This window comes from Acipenser ruthenus, chromosome 3 (assembly GCF_902713425.1).
Source record: "Acipenser ruthenus chromosome 3, fAciRut3.2 maternal haplotype, whole genome shotgun sequence".
Lineage (NCBI taxonomy): Eukaryota > Metazoa > Chordata > Actinopteri > Acipenseriformes > Acipenseridae > Acipenser > Acipenser ruthenus.
The window spans coordinates 17,645,016-17,663,467 of record NC_081191.1 but is presented as its reverse complement, the minus strand read 5'-3'; the positions used below and the strand labels follow the sequence as shown (position 1 = coordinate 17,663,467).

Genomic DNA, 18,452 nt, shown 5'->3' with positions numbered 1-18,452 from the left:
ATCCCAACTGTATAAGTGGGTAATTGTATGTAAAAATAATGTGATATCTTGTAACAATTGTAAGTCGCCCTGGATAAGGGTGTCTGCTAAGAAATAAATAATAATAATAATAATGTGCATTTTTCCAAAAAATGTACGCGTTAATCGCAGAGGTTAACTGCGATTAATTGACAGCCCTACTTACAGCAGATCCTTAAGAACTTGAGGGCTAAGCCGAGCACCAGACTTCTAGCCACTGGTTTGAGAGTAAAGTGCCAAAACCAACACCATAGCCCTAACCCTAACAATAAATCTGTAAACTCAAGGTCTCTAGGCCTAATATTACTGTGCATATGAACCTAGACAAGGTGTTCTGATTTCTCCCTGTTGTAAAGAGTCTGAATATTCAGTTAAGATGCCCATACTAAAAACAGCTACACTTATGGTAGCTGCCTGTTTGCTCCTATTTGATAAAGAATGAAGCAATGGAAGCAAGCAGCAGTGGATTTCTCTAATCACACTTCATTATGGTTCCCGCAGTCCACAATAAACTACAAAATGCATATATTCTAAATCACATTGTTCACAATTAACAGTGTCTGGTGCATTTCAATTATGTGCTCCATATTGGAATAGCAGTGTGGAGTAGTGGTTAGGGCTCTGGACTCTTGACCGGAGAGTTGTGGGTTCAATCCCCAGTGGGGGACACTGCTGTTGTACCCTTGAGCAAGGTACTTTACCTAGATTGCTCCAGTAAAAACCCAACTGTATAAATGGGTAATTGTATGTAAAAATAATGTGATATCTGTATAATGTGAAATAATGTATAATGTGATATCTTGTAACAATTGTAAGTCGCCCTGGATAAGGGCATCTGCTAAGAAATAAATAAATCTGCTAAGAAAATACTAGTTTCTAAATTCAGAATAGCCATTTTATTGGATTCACATTATAAATACCTATTAATAAGAAACACAGAATACAGGTTCATGTTTATTGAGCTTGAAATCATGAGCTAATTAAAAAAAAAAATTTTGTCTTAATAAAGTCTGTTTTGATGGATTAAATATGAAGTTTTTTGGCTTCTTTAACTACAGTCTAGAATGGTTTCATGCATACCGTAAAGCTGTCTGAATAGGGCCCACTGTACGTATTTCAAACTAGTGATTTATTTTTTGTTTTGTACTGTACTTTATGTACAGTATAATCTTAATTTAAAGTGAGAGCCCTGCTTCTGTTTAAGTCTACAGGGGCCTGTGGCATTATCTTCAGTGACAGCCAGCTGCATTCTTTTTAATGTTCCCTACGAGATCAACTCTGATCAAGCAGTGACAATGGCCAGAGGTGTCTCTGCTACAAAATATTGTCCATTATGATTTTCTTTAATATAGGTATTCCCAATGGAAAACACAAAGGACAGGATACAAAGACAAGCAATAGCCAGAAGGAAATATCTTACTGGTTGTGCGTTTATTTTTTTAGAAATAATGAATCCCATTAAAGGCCTGTTTACAGGGCTCTATGTACATAGAATGCTTTTTCCAAGTCTGTTTTTATGAGTAAAATCAAGTTTGATATTTCTGTTGTAGGCTATTGATGGGCTCATTAACAACAGCATGAACAGTTTCATAAACATAAAAATATATTTCATTCATAAAAACATTCTATGTACATAGAGCCCGTAAGCAGTCCTCTAAATGAGTTAAAGCAATGTGAATAGTATCCATTGGGATAGATTCTCAATTTAGTCCAATTCGTCTCACCTAATAAACTTACCTACCAGAAATAAACAACTTAGATGTTTCATTAAGGGACTTGTAAATAGTCTTAAGTTGTTTCTTATTTGTTTTAAATTTTTATTTGGTGCTGTTTCTTCCAAAAAAAAAAAACTTGCCAATGATGAAAAGGAAAACATAGCTTTGAGAATCTGGCCAATTATGTTGGCTTCATGGTATAAACTAGTTTAGACCTACCCTAGTCTAAACTGTCTGGAATAAAACAGTTTTAAAAAAGGTGTGGCAAAAAGTTATGGGATATATTGTAAAGAACACTACTTCTAAAACATTTTTATATAATGAACTTAAAGAGTAAGTAGCGGGGTTCCAAAAAATAGAGCATTACGCCTCCCCATGTGTTGCTACAACTGTTTAAATAACTTACCTGTAATTGTTCTTTTCATTGTTAACATCCTGACAACTTTTTATACTTATAACTTTTTAAAGTCTGTTCCAAAGCTCTTTTCAAAATGGCTCCTCTAGTGCACTGATAGTGTAAGGATTATTGCCAATAACTGTCAAGCAGGTAACACAGCAATAACAATCCATGAAGTGGTACGGAAAAGAAAAGCCAGAGCACTTTGTGTTGTTATGTTTGTTTGTTTTTGTTTTTTTTTATGGCTCTTCCTGCAGTGATTCAGAGGACAGATCTCAAACCCCAGTGCACTACAGCGGCCATTTTGAAAATAACTTTGAGACAGACTTTAAAGTTATAAGTGTAAAATGTTGTCAGGATGTTAACAATGAAAAGAAAAATGAAAGGAGCATTATTTAAACAGTTGACGCAACACATGAGGATGATATAAGGCTATATTTGTCAGAACCCCCGCTACTTAATATAAATGTGTTCATCTTTTTTGGCAATAATGTATATGCTATTTTTGCAAATGTTAAATAGCTTTAACACTCCTGGTTAGTTGTCTGTGCTTTGCTTGTCATTTCAGCTTCTGTGAATTTATATTGAAGCTTCCAGTGAAAAGCTCAAAGTTAACAACATGACAACGCAAAGCACAGTCAATGAGCTCCCTCTTGTGGATATTAACAATCATAACAATCAGGTTCACCAAGAGCTACAGCAGCAAGAATCAGTGCAGCTGCACTGAGTACATGTAATAATTCACTTGTTTGACTAATTCTATGTGAAGATTTATGTTCTGTCATTATGCAGAACAAACACATGGAAAAACAAAAATAATCCTTTGCATGTAAAAGACGCCCAGCTTGCCTCTGGTTACAATGTCAACTGGGATGTATCATTCACTCAGTACGGAACATCTGAACTGATGGCTTCGGTTGCACTGTGGAACAACCCATCGCCTCAAATGTTTTCTCCACATATCACATTCTGATTGCGATTCGAGCAAAGCACATGGACTACCTGCAGTCTTAAATTATTCTTATATACTTCAGTTCATTTAGAAAGCTAGACTGTAACCCCTTTTCCTGTAACAAGTTACTTTGTGTTGCGGATGTGTTACCTTGCACAGGAAGTGAAATGGGACAGGAAAGTGTTACTCCTTATACAACAGTGGGGTGACTTTGTAAATGGGTTTTTACCGGTGTCAATAGGAGGATAAAATCAACTAAAGAAAACGTGTTTAAATCACAAATTTGTATATCAAACTATACGAAAGTACTTTATTTAATGTTGTTTATAAATATTACATAAAAATAGTGGGCTTAATTCTCAAATTATTACATATAATTATTAGTGGATTTAACTATAATGCATTAGTAGATTTAGTAATTAGTAAGTAATATTCTTATTTCAAATTAATTAATTTTACAATTTAGATTTGACTACAGTACAGATGTGAAGTAATTTCTGCAGTTTTGCACTTGTATTGATGGTTCAGCAGTAACTCTGTTGACATACAGTACGTGCATCATAATAAATCCAACACATTTGTTATTGAATGCTCATTTAATTAACCCATGTGCACAACTGCAGGAATTATTATTAACACCTGTAATAAGAATTGATGATAATAATATAATGTAATGCTGTTCCTCAGTTTTTTGAGAGTTTTCAAAGAGAACGTGTCAGTGAACGAGGTCTGTTCCTCAAAGCAACCCTGCCTGCCCACACTGACATCTCAGAACAGACCTTGTTCACTGATACTTTCTCTTTGAAATTTTAGTTTCTAGGCCAGAAGACTAAAATAACACAACCCTAACCTGGCACACTGTAACTGGATTTTCTTTGAGGACACATTTTCCCCCTTAGTTTAAGTGAAAGGGGTAAGCTTTTATAACTGGTTTATTCACTGACTTGGCTTAATATAACAGCACATCTATCATTCTTTTTATTTTATTAAATGTAGATCAATATCGGCACTCAGTAGTAGTTACCATATTTTTAAGCAGCAAATAGGCAACGAGTATCAAATCCAGAGCAGCAGGGATTTTTAAGATAAACTGGGGTTCTTTTACCAGTACTGAAGAAAAGATTGCTTGACACTTGCAAGTACATTTTAATATATTTAAAATGAATATTTATAGGTGTGGAAGTTTAATAAAACAGAGCTTACCTTCATTATGTTTAATATTCTCATCACTTTGAATAGTTTCTTTAGGCTTGTATATGTAATTTTATCATAACAATTATTTTAAGCATCTCTCCTCAGAAATTGTAAACAAAATATCCCCATCAAACATTGCTCTGCTCTGTAATGCAGTGCCATCACATATGACTGATTTTCAGTGGTGTAACCAGTGCAAGGAAAGCACCAGAAAATGATGTCCTGAAAGTCATATGATTGACAAATGAATTTGCACAGTATAGTATTATGAAGTGACTGTGTGATCACATTCATCCTGTAATATAGCTCCCATGATCATGACCTTTTACAGGATGATTATGCACCTCTCGGGTATGCATATGTGAAAGGCCAGTTTTTAAAGCACTACTTTACTGTATCTCGAGCTCTGATGGGAAATTTTGGAAAGGCATACTGAATTAAAGAACAGTATCCATTGCCAACATCCATAATAAAGGGTTTGGACAAAGCCCTTCTGATTCCAGCAACAGTGTACCAGAAGGGCATATACTGAGTGTTAACACACTAATGTATGTGCATTAGGCTTTGAGTAATTGGCAATACAGTACATCCTCTTAGAAATACGTCCATTACGTCACACGCTACAGTAAGTTACAGTTCACCCTGAGGAATATCATACAATAACAGATAGGGTGTAATCTCTTCTGTTGTAAGATTCAAAACCAGCAAACTCAAAAAATATTGATTTGGCAAAGTTTTTGAATGATTGCAAAGGATTTCCAAGACAGACTGACAACTGAGACACCCTTAACAAGCACAAGCTCAAAGAGAACAGACGGTGTGAAAAGAAACTCTTGAAACATTTCTTCTGAATGAAACTGCACCTTTATGAATGAAAATAAAACTTTTTAAAAAAGTCTTTTTGTGCTAAAGGAAGGATGTAATGGCCAAATAAACACAATGAATACAGTTTGAGCTCAAACTATGTACGTTCATTCTAGATTACAGTTTTGGCTTCAAAACCATGTACAATAAATGCCAATATTAAAAAAATACACCTACTGTACACTGTTTTCAGATATCCCCTGTTAGCCTGTCTGCAAACTATATAATACAGTAGTTCTTAATTATTAAGCAAGTTTGTTATTCAACTTGACTTGATAAAAGATGGGTTACTCAAGTGGCTAACATAACTTGAAGTGTGGAAGTTTATCTAAAATACAATAAACATATATAACAGATATTAAACAGACTACCTAAGCTCATGTTCTCCCAGTAAAACAAACAGGCCTTAATTGCTTCTTTTCAAATGCAACAGCATTCCTACAATACTTGAAACACTAAATGTAGTTAATTTTCTTTCGTCTTACCCATGTTGTCGCTCCAAGACATTGTGCAACAGGCCCAGTGAAATGTTTCTACTCCTTGGTGTTTTGAAAATATTTTATGCGTTTAGACCTTTTAAAAATATTTCTCAGGTTAGAGTAAACCTCTCCAAGGCTTTTCTCCTGACTACAAAGGTCCATCCGAGTACGACAGTGACTGTGAAAATCTCTGTGCTCTGGCGAGATGCAACTGATTCCCTTGTGCCTGCTTTAACCTACAAATCATACTCATTAAAAATGCCCTGCCTACGTCAGCAGGTAAATAGGTGCATCACTTGCTCCGTAACTCCACAAGAACAAATAAAAACAACACCACAAAAAGGCAGAGGGATTTCACTGTAGTTATAAGGCCTCCAGGTTTATCCGCTGAGCCCACCGTGCAGATTGTCCCAACAACACATTAGGCTTTTGCAAGGGAAAACATAATCATTACGAATTATGTCTTCATTATTTATAGATGCAGGCACTGGTTTCCAGCAGCTGAAGCTGAAACCAGCTCATTAAAAATGCATAGCATCCCCTGCTGTGCCATACAGCCCAGCTGTGCTCAAAGCATCCTAAGTGTGCTGTTACACGCCTATGACTCGCACAAAGGGATTTGCTGGGCTATCTTTGATAATGTTCTACAGTACACAACTTAATAGGACATGATATGGTTTCTGCATGAAAACAAATATACCTTGACCTGTCAAAACTTGATAAGTGTTTTTAACTTTAACTACCTATAAAAAACACACTTTTAATTAATCCTGGGAGACCCTTTCTGAGCAATTGTCCAAGCTCAGTTAATGTATAGAGTATTGGTATAGCACTCTAATAAGTAAAACCTAGAGAAAATGGAGTGCAATTCAGTTCTTGAGTCACGTGTGTGACCAGGAAATGTATTTAGCTTTATTTACAATACAAATGCACTACACTTGCTTTGGTATTCCAAAGATACATTTCCAGCAGCTTTCTTCCAATTGTAATGTTGTAAATATGTCTGCTGTTCAGACCCGCTGCTGCTGCTGATGTCCCCAGATGTTACCCAAAGGAAAAGCACAGTGAAGTTGATCTGATCAGGCCCTTCTCTTGAGGTAAAGCTGCTATTTAAATGATAGTATTCCCCTGCTGATAGTTAGGGGCACCTGATTAATGTATTTTGTATCTTCACAGAGCTGTTTTGTGAGGAAGGCAGTGGTTGAAACTGTCTTTCAGAAAATATTGACAAATAGAAAATGGAACACAGATTCCCCTTAAAGAGTAAGTAGCGGGGTTACGAAAAATATAGCATTATATGTCCTCACGTCTTTCTACAGCTACAACTGTTTAAATAATGTACCTGTACCTGTAATTTCTCTTTTCATTGTTAACATCCTGACAACTTTTTACACTTAAGCCCGATTCACAAGGGACTAAAAATCACCACATAACCAGGTGGTTTCGTCCTATGCGAACCATCCACTTCTTTTTAGTCCAGATCATTTTCTCAGATGCTCTGATTTTTTTACAGGACATCGGGACCTTCTGTAAAATGTCAAACTCAGACGTCCGCTGTCTTTTTACTCCTGTGCGAATCGACCATGTCAGTGTTTTGTGAGAATTGATACAGCATTTCCGGGGTATTCACCTCATAGCAACACCAGACTTCACAATAAACCATGATATAATATTACAATTGATACAATCTGTCCCAAGATTCTACAGTTCAGTAAAGCACAACAATGGGCATAACCAAACTGGGGATCGGGGGAAACTACAAAACATTATTAGAGACGGTGCATTTGAAGTTATGTATGGAAATGCATATCACTCAAAGGGAAAACATTATTATTCTAGCCTTTGGAAAAGAAGGTACAACGAAATGAGTTATTTACACCCAGTTCACTGTTTACAAATCATGCACAAAAGCACCTTCTCTGGCCACAACATCGCATTTCATTTTGAATTTACCGACTTTTCTTGATGAAAACTAATCCACTTTTGACCAACTCTGAGGACACCTGATTTTTAGTCCTGTGCAAATCATGCTTAAGACTTTAAAGTTATGTTTCATAGCTCTTTTCAAAATGGCCGCACTGGGGTTTGAGATCTGTCCTCTAAATCACTGCAGTAAGAGCGATTTTTAAAAAAAAAGACATAACAACAAGTTCTCTGGCTTTTCTGTTCCGTACCACATCAAGGAGCATTATTGATATCCGTTTCATAATGTGGACTTACACTACTTACACTATCAGTGCACTAGCGGCCATTTTGAAATTAAGTTTGAATATTAATATGATAATACTTCACCCTGCTTTTGCAAAGTCAACACATTCAGCATCAGAACCTTATAGGAGTGTGAGGGGTCAACACAAATGACCTCTGACATACTATTATTATTATTATTATTATTTGTTTATTTAGCAGACGCCTTTATCCAAGGCGACTTACAGAGACTAGGAGGCTGTGTGGTCCAGTGGTTAAAGAAAAGGGCCTGTAACCAGGAGGTCCCCGGTTCAAATCCCACCTCAGCCACTGACTCATTGTGTGACCCTGAGCAAGTCACTTAACCTCCTTGTGCTCCGTCTTTCAGGTGAGATGTAATTGTAAGTGACTCTGTAGCTGATGCATAGTTCATACACCCTAGTCTCTGTAAGTCGCCTTGGATACTACCCCCACCACAGAGTTTAAAAAAATGTAGTAGTTGTAAGGTAATTTCAACATTACCTCTTGCTAAAAGATTTAAAACAACCAGAAATCAGCATGAATTTTATCTCGTTCAATCACGTAATGTCAATTGTATTTTTAAATGTTTTAATTAATTTAATGTCATATTGTTTAAAATTAATACCAATTTTGCAGTTGGGGGACACGACTGGAATAACAAAATTATAAACGTTTTCATAAAGCTTTTTCAGATGCATGGTCCCAGGGGGAAATAATGGTATAAAAAATGTCTCTGCCTGTCCCACTCTTCATGGTGAATTACACAAATCTTCTCCAAACTTGTATCATACACTCCTAGTTTCATTAGAGGTTTAAAAGTCATTTGGCTAGAATCAGATACATGTACACAAATATTTTAACCAGTACATGCACTCTTTCATGTTCTTTTTTTTTTTTTTTAATACATTAAAATGCTTCTGAACCAAGTCAAAACTGCCCAGACAGGGCACTAAAACAATGCAAAATGTCTTGAAAACTATAGCACACGATTACTCCAAAAAGTTAAGGAAATTCTTAAGAAATTTTTTTGTGAATAGCAGTTCTTCTTAACTTTTTTTAAAGTACAAACTTAAGAAAAATGCTGGATCTAAGATTTTTCTTCTTAAGAACGTTTCAAGAATACGGTTCCAGGTCCCTGAGTAGAGGACCTAGAATGATACTGTATCTTTAAAACAATCATTTTTAAAACTAGTGCTGCAACACAAAAAAACTAACCAAACAGTTTTAAATGTTAACTAACACATCCATTTTCCAAAGGAATAGCGGCCTCATAAGATTATTATTATTATTATTATTATTATTATTATTATTATTATTATTATTATTATTTATTTCTTAGCAGACGCCCTTATCCAGGGCGACTTACAATTGTAAGCAAATACATTTCAAGTGTTACAGTACAAGTAATAATACAATTAAGAGCAAGATAAATACAATGACTTTGGTCTACTGTCAGGTAAGGGAAGGCCAGAACACTGACACTACTGTACTTTGAGAGACTACAAGTCATGACAGTCTGCTATTCTTACTGGGGCTGATGGATTTTGATTCAAACAAGATGGAAATTATCAGGACTGATTCTCCTAAAACAGTAAGAGGGGTGGATAGTAAAATGTTTATTCAGCGTTCCTAAGTTCATTACCAACCCAGGACAGTGGAGATATGTGACAGAGATCGAATGATTCTTGGTGTTAGATCTCCCTCCCGACAGGCAGCTGCATAAAGGGAACAGAATACCCTGGACTAAATGGCATGACAGTTTATTCCCAGGGTTAGTTGGAAGTCGGCCATCTAGTAAGGGGGCAAAGCATACGAACTCAATGACCCGGACGGGAAACGGCGTGGCATCCGAGGATTGGAGGAGTGGATGCGCTCGTTAACCAAGGGGTCATGGGTGACGTTATAAAAAGGGGACGTAGCGAAGTGATCTGTTCCTTTGTGAATGGTTTCGTTAATTGACCAAAAGGAGAATCTGTGATGTGAAACATGAGAGTTTTCTTTGTTTTTGTTTGTCATTAATAATACAATCCGGAGCTGTCGCCATAGGCCAGCACTAATCCCAGATGACTAACACTGCACTTTTGTTTTCACTAAAGAACTGTATTCACCGCAAGCACTAGAGCACGCACTGTGGATTGGTGTTTGTGTTTGTGTATGTGTTACATGTGGGTGAACTGAAACAGGACTGTTATTGTTTCGGGGCAAACCCGCAGATTATAAATAAGTAATACACGCTGCTGTATTACTTCATTAACATTGTTATTATGTCTGATTATTGATCACCTGCACCTGCACACTGTTAACCACTTTGCCACAACATTGATTTTTTCAGATTTTCCTAAAGACCACAGCCAGCATGGGACCAACAACAAATATACTGGGTGATTAGTGTATTCATACAAGCCAGACTAAGCATCAGTATTGTGTTGGAATTCGTAGTAGACAAAAGGCAGAAATAATTAACACTTTGAACCAAACCAAGAAGTTTACATAACCAACTATCAACTGCTCTTACAAAGCTTTTTTTTTTTTTTTTATAATATTTGCAATGTTGTATTACCAATAGGGGGTGCTGACTGACTGAATTTACAGTTTATTTTACACAGATTTAAAGGAGAATCTGGCTATTCAGTTATTGAGTGGAACATTTTCTGACAGTGTTCCCAAACAGAAGTGATTACACATGAGTATTACACATACTGTGAGTGCAGTGAGTGGTAAACATGATGAAATAGAATCAAGACCATTAAAATCTGGACTACAGCTGAACAATGTAAACACGTACAGTAGCAGGATTGCTGGTGCTTCTTTGAAAGTTTTGAAAGTGCCACTTAAAGGGTATATAAGGACCTTTTTATTTTATTGTGTTACATGTTCCAATGTGTTGCTACAACTGTTTACGTATGGTGTGTATTGTTTTCCTTTTTTTTTTTTTTACATTTTGACCACTTTTTTAAACTTTTAAATTGCATTCCCTGCCTCAAGATGGTTTCACATATTCCCGCACGGACCTCTCAGAACTACATTACCCATCATCCTCCTGCTCACATATGTATCTGAGAGGGATTTACAAGTGAGAAGGAGGATGATAGGAAATGTAGTTCTGAAAATGGCCATGCAGGTACATGTGAAGCCGTCTTGAGACAGGGAATGCAATTTAAAAATGTAAAAAGTGGTCAAAATGTAAAAAAAACAAACAAAACAATACACACACCTTACTTAAACAGTTGTAGCAACACATGGGAACATGTAACACAATAAAATAAAAAGGCCCTCATATACCCTTACTATGAAAAGGTTAGAAGAAGTCTCCTGGCTAATTTACATGTTTATTCAGATTGGTTACTTCCTGTACAATAGCAGCACATTCAATTGTACCAGGCTGTGTAGCAACACAATAAAAAACAGTGGCATGGTACAATAATAATAATAATAATAATAATAATAATAATAATAATAATAATAATAATAATTGTGAAGTAGAGTGCAAAATGCACCAAAATCATAAGATAAAACTGTCTCAGTTTTTTGCTCTGATGCAACCTGGTGTTTTTATGCTGGCTCAGTTTTGCAACACATGGGTGAGGTAATGCACAGACCCCTGAAAGACAATATGGTCATCCTGCACTGCTGGGGAACAGAATCCACATCCTGAACCCAGGGTCAGCCATCCACACTGCAACCAGACCCCCTGCACACTGTATGCATGACAGCCTAGACAAATGTAGAACGCGTTATATAAACTGGATTACAAACCCCTTGCTTGAAATCAGTGCTATTGAAATATTATGAATGAATCGGACACCACAATTCAAAGAAAGCATTAGCTAGGGAAGCTTCAGAAACTGATTACTGATGGGCAGGACTACAATAGCTACCTTTCTCAATCTACATTGTAGGCACGATATTCAAGTACATGTGCACGTGATCAGTGCCAGACAGTGTCTGTTTTGACATGATTACAGGGAGCTCTGAAGTAAACATATCTGATTGTGTCTGTGCAATGTCTGTCTCTTTTAGTCAGGTTTATAAAAGTATTGACACTTCACATCTGCATCACAATGAGTGTGCACGGAACTTTTTTATAAATTATGTGAACATATTATAATTTTTTTTAAACATAAAATATAGAGATAAATGCACTGACATCATCAAAATCTACATCAAAGTTATTCAAGCACTTTACAATGGGTCGTCCTAAAACCCGTCCAGAACGAAAAAGAACTGAGAGAAGCATGCTAGCAAACCTGTAAGTGAAGCCAACTGCTTAATAAACATGTGTTGTTTTGTTAAAGTTGTATTGAGTTGCCTAAATTATTACTAAAAGTAAGAGGCAATGAAACACATAGAAGGAAGTTGATGTTCATTATTTGGTTACTGGTTTGCTACAGGCTAAAGAATGTGAAACATACTTGCTTTGTTTCTGTTTCCCGATACATTAATACATAAATATGTGGTTATTATTTTGAGTAGAAGTAATAATAATAATAATAATAATAATAATAATAATAATAATAATAATAATAATAATAATAATATGCTTCCCCAGGCGTTTCCAGGCTTCCCCATGAGCGCCTCCAGGCTTCCCCAGGTGCCTCTGGGCATCTCTGGGCACCTCTGGATGGGTTTTAGGACGACCAGCTTTACAATAGCTCGTGAAACAGTGTTGTAATTAACAGCCTGTAGGTAAAGTGTATCTGCAAGGACAGCTTTCAGTTCTAGTACATCAGATGCATGTTCACCATTTAGGTCTTGCAAAACAAATACAATGTGTAACCCATACTGATCTTGGGCATCAGTCGACTCGTCAGTGTGACCACTGACAAGCAACCAAACTGTTTTACCAATTCCAAAATATCCTGATTGTGATACTCTGCAACTTTAGGTCTGAAGAATGTATGTAATTTTTCCCTGTCCAATTTTTCAAGAGGGATATTTGCGCAAACAAATGCATCTGTCAGGTCAGAATTTAATGTGTTTTGTGCTTCACGGTTTTCAGTGGACTTTTGGAACATGGAAGTCCGTGTTTCTTTGCAAGTAAAGCAGTCGCAGTAGGCTACTGCTCTGGATAGCCGCATTTCTCTTTCGGTGAATACTCAAATCTAAATGCTTGTCACAGCTGATTCTCGGTAGTGATCTACAGTAACTTTGCAGGACGTACAGAAGAGCTTACCTCCATCACTGTGTAAAACTGCTGAATACTGCTTTACGCAATCCGCTGCAGACACATTATTAGCCTTTTTAGGAGACATCCATTTTCTTGTTTACATAATCACTGCACAGCACGCAGGCACACAGCAGAGCTGTACAGTTTCGTTAATGTGATTTTTTTTTGTATGAAATACAAATAATAATTATGAAATAGTATATTTTTATATCTTAAAAATATTGTAAAAACTGCGGTATTGGGCTAATTTTATAATTTCCACGTGGCCTGTGAAATTGCAGTTTACACAGAGCCTTAATCATTTGTTAAACTGAGGAAGGCAAACTGCAAATCATGTTGTGTATATATGTATGTATATATATATATATATATATATATATATATATATATATATATATATATATATATATATACTGTATATATACTGTATATATATATATACACAACATATAGTACATGAGTCATGCCACAATTAAAATACTTCAGCTCATGCACATTCTTGTGAAATGGAACAGGGCCCTTATTTAAAGCGTAAAGCAAAGAAAAGCACACGCACACACAGTAACATTTCTAAAAGTTAGATATCGTAAGTAAAAAAGTAGATGCTAACCACTTTGTCTTCCTGCTACAACAGTCCAGAGTAAGCAAGGGCGACAGCAGAAGAGAGGGAAGAAAGAGAGGGAGAAAGCATAAGAAGTTGCATTTACAGTGTATTTGACATTGTTAACATACAATGACGACCAGTGCAAGCAGCAAGGAAATAAAGCAGACATTCAAGCTCAAAGCTGAAGCAGTTGCTTAACAGGGACAAAGGCTGGAGCGATCGGTCAATCATGCAAAACATGAGGCAAAGTGTCATATTTTATTCACTTGAAAGGAATCGGAGCAATAATAAATCAGAACACACACAATCATATTGAGGGGAAACATTATGGCCTGTATGGTCATATTGTTAAATAAAGCTTAATAAAAAAATAAAATAATGATTAAATGATAAACATTCTGAAACAAGCACTGTGCAGTATTTAAAATAATTAGAATGAACAAAAAAAACCTTTATGTACAGTTCATAAACATTTTCACAAACTTTTTTTTTTTTTTTTTTAACGCCACAAGATGGTGCTGTAAGCCAAGTGCAATAGTCTGAAAAATCATTGTCTCTAAATATTAAGTAACTTTAATATGGAAACAAGGTAACAGAAAATGAAAGAACACTGGCTAGGCAGGGTCTCTGCATGGGAAGTGACTGAATTAATAGGGTTAAACAATGTACCTTATTTGACCGCAGAGACACCCGTCCTCCGCAACGAGCACAGAATTTAGTTTGGCAATATGAACAGAGGTGGCCGCAGCCGTCAGCAAACTTGGTTTTGTGGCAGATCCCACAGGTGGGGGTGTCCCCCTTCTGCTCCTGCACCTCTGGTGCTTCTTCCCCCATCTTCTTCACTTGATCCTTATACATTTCAAACTGCTGGTGCAATTTCCTGCAAAAGTCAAAAAGGGAGGGGGGGGGGGGGGGTTGTTTTAGGTTATTTTGTTAGCAATAAACACTTTATGCAGTCTTGTAGTTAGCAAAGGGCAGGGAGGTGAGGTGGATCCTGTTAGCAAATCCAAACTGTCTCTGACTTGCTGGTGTTTGAACCTAAGGGGCAAGTAACATCACCTGAGCATCAGTCCAGTAAAAAGTATGTCACCTAAAATGAGCTATCCAGGGTAACTGAAAGTAAGGTAATCTGTCCAAATTAGAAATGGGAGATCTTTAAAAAAACAAGCTATACAGTATATGAAATGTTATGTAAAAGCTTTACACCAAAAGCTATACAAGCTTGTGAAAAAAGCTTTTAAAACTGTCCCAGTCAATATAAATAAATACATATTTTACTTTGAAGCACATTGGAGAAATCAAACTGCAGTGCAAACAAGCATATAAATGGGATATTCAACAGAGCTAAAGACAGTACAACAATACGCATTACACTGCATTGATCAAGAACGACTGAACAATAATACACTGTATATTTAAATAACCAATTTGTGACCACTTAAAGCTGGGAACTGAAACTGAACTGATACAAAGCTAGTTTATGAAAACCTAGCACATCTTTATTTAAAGCAATTAATCTGAAAATAAAACTCAAGAGGACAAACGATTCGACTAGTGCCTTCATCGTTGTAATACATTTAAAGCAAACAGATTTATTTAGCAGTACATTTCACAGGTCACAACATTCAATTTTGTAGTTTTACTTCAAACCCACATAACCAAGCTCTTGAGTGTGAAGTCATAAATTGAAATGTTGTATTTTAGATTTCATTTTAAAGTGAAAGTGCCTTATATGATGTTATATAGCAACATCACCATATTTCTCAACACCTTTTTTTAAATATAAGACATATTTTGTAATATTAAATGCTACATCAATGTACAGATATTTCCTTTTTGGCAAAAGCCTTTTTCTTACTATCACTGACTATATACTATAAAAGAGCCTTCTCATTGGCTCAGACACCAATCCAAAATGAATTGTAATTATTATAAGGTGGCTCAACTTTAAACTGAAATATAATTGTAGAATATTACGCTGTAGATATACTGGCAAATAAAGTGTACAGAAAGCTTTTAGATATTAATAGTAAAAAGGCACAGTAGGGTTGCAGGCACGGTTTTAGAAATGTATAGCTTAAGATCTGAAAAAGCAAAGGCTGAAACGTGAAACCATTTCTATTGGATTGGTATCTGTGTCTGGATATTTCTGGGTTATTTATAGCTGGACCATAGGCGCCGTACATGAGGGAAGAGGAATGGAGGTGATCAGAGGACAAAATAGAACAATTCTATACTAATCATTTTTGAGTCTACCACTGTGATTATGGAACATACCTACTTGAGGGTCAACATAAAATGTTAGTTAATGCAGAAGTAAAAAGCTTGAGTTGGACATAGAAACAAGTTTGCGGCACAATTCCCCATTCGCTCTGACACACCGACATTTCAGTATGATGTGTTGTGCCTGTGTTTAATGACAGAGCGCCTACAGTATGGTTGTTGTTGAGTGTTTTTGTTTTATTTAACACCACATAAATAAACTGAGGGTCACCCTATGTAATTAGTTTCCTTCCTTCAGCCAGCTAGACAGTCATCACATTCTGCACATAACCCATCTCTGTCACTTCATCTGCTGATACCAGCACTTTACAGAATAGACTGCTTCCTACAGGCTATTTCTAAACTTTATTCCTTAAAGAAATGCAAAAACTGAGTATAAATCTAATGTCCCTGTAATTGATGGAGATTTATTAAGTGATGATGACATTGCTTTTGTTCTTGAACCCTTCCAGAAGAAATGTTAAATAAAAATTAAAAGGGAGATGTTTATGTAGAAGTGATTTTGTAATTATGGAAACTTAAAAAAATATATATGACGTTAATGTATAATTGTATTACTTTTCTTTAACAATATGAAATGCTCAATTGAAAACGCAAACCCTTTTTTAATGATAACTTTTGAAATGTGTAAAACTATAATTGACTAATTGTTGAAATGATTGTTGCATAATTAAATGGCATTCGCTTGTCTGTTGAATTGTTCTGACTGTGGTTTCATTGACGAATCAACAGTTTTCTGTGGATTCGTGAGCACAAACTGTTAATCAACAATATATCTGACCCGTACTCCCCTGCTCTTCAACCACTTTTAGCTAGAAGATTTGTAGAATTAATCAATCAAAAGATCAAAGGCGTCACATAAATGTTTTAATGGATGGATACACTTGAGGCCTTTTTATTATTTGAAAATTGGAGGTAAACATAGGGTAGGACATTATATATATAACAGTGTTATCCATCACTCGCCAAGGAATTTAATATAATCAGTGATTCAATTTACTTGACCCAAACCAGTCAACCCCAGCTTGGCTGCTTTTTGGCATATTCAAATACACACATACACTTCAGCCATGTGGCATCAGAGCCTTCAGATACTCCAAAATCATTATCACAACATATTTTCTAAAGGAAGGTACACTCTCACTGCCACTGGCATAGGGTGGTTTACATGAGCTAGAACTTGATCAATGCAGACAAGAAAACGTACCTGAAAATGTCACATGGAGTCGAAAGGCTTCCCATGTCAAAGGGACAGTAACTGACAGACCTACAGAATCGGAAGGCTCTCAGTGTAGAAGCCTCTTTTAACTTTTACTGCCATCCACTGGTCTCAGCTTGATCTTCTAACGGTATGATCTGGCACGTAGTTACACTGGGAAGCCAGGACTTTATAAAGACCACCACAAATGACAATTCATCACTACTGTACACAAAGTCAAACACTGGCACATCATCCCAAATACAGTCCAGAAGTTGGTACGTTGAAATCGGGTCTTCTTTGTCTCCAAGGTAAAAAAAACCACAGTGTGCTCAATTTAGTGTTTAAAGGAGTCCTGGAAACTACATGTTTCCAAGGGTTTATCAGTAAAACAATAATGTTTGAATACTTCTGCAAAACGAAAGCCACAGTATTACAATTATTGAATTTATATGGGACAGTAATAACCTAATGAACATGCCTTGTTAATAAATACAATGCAATTAAATAAACTGAATTGTTTATTGGACCTACATGCAGTATATTTTCAATGTATTAATGATTACAAACGTGTGAAAATCCATAACAAAACTGTGAAGTTTTGGTTGCCAATTGCTTTGCTATGGACATAGACTGTAGGACTTCTGCAGTGACTGGGTCTTTAAATAGGGTCACGTCTAAATGTTTAACCACCAAACATAAATAGCCTGGCTTCAAGTTTCCTTTGCACCTTTTGTATTAATTTGCATTTGTGACTAAGCTACATGGTACTATACAGGGCCATGTTTATAAACAATAAGCAAATTAATCTCAATCCTGCTGATAATATTTCTGACAGGTTGCTTAAGTTAAGTTATTTGCATCCACTTGAGCTGGATACAATAGCGCAGTCACCTTTTTGTTATATTGCAAAGTAAAATCCAGGACTGCTTTCTACACTATCATAACGCCAGTGTGGAAGGAAGTTCTGCAACCATGCTGCAGCATTGTTAGTGTGTGTGCATGTGTGTGCGTGTGCGTGCATGAGTATTTTTATGACACATGTCAATCCCCTGTAACCCAGAAACGAAACACTCACTGACATCATAATATCAAGATTAGAATGAGTTCACTCATATCTTTTACAACAGTCATTGGGGTTTTAAATTATTAACTGGCTATCCTTTTACTGCATGCTGTGGTGTCACTTCTAAACTGACAGGCTTCCTTTTTCGATAAATGGAACATAAAAAAAACATGTGTAATTGTTATCGATGTGTCAAAACGCACTGGTTTCAGGACATATACTTGGCATTTACTGACACGCACAATTGTATACAGTGTGTTACCTGTCATGGCAGCGCCTTATCTACACAGACTTTATGATTCTGGGA

General features: G+C 36.2%; 1 protein-coding gene across 32 annotated transcripts in view; it reads right to left on the bottom strand.

Annotated features, from left to right (window-relative positions):
• The window catches only part of LOC117394363 (regulating synaptic membrane exocytosis protein 2-like), a 265,103-nt gene that overhangs the window by 200,546 nt on the left and 46,105 nt on the right, over positions 1-18,452 (bottom strand). For 17 of the 32 annotated variants that reach the window (XM_059012647.1, XM_059012665.1, XM_059012653.1 and 14 more), the window contains 2 exons: positions 14,268-14,478; positions 13,605-13,619 (listed from right to left, as the gene is read on the bottom strand). In XM_059012647.1, coding sequence (XP_058868630.1) covers positions 13,605-13,619; positions 14,268-14,478 — 226 coding nt within the window. The remainder of the gene's footprint in view (positions 1-13,604; positions 13,620-14,267; positions 14,479-18,452) is intronic. The other 15 variants (XM_059012648.1, XM_059012664.1, XM_059012659.1 and 12 more) reach the window with 2 other exon arrangements.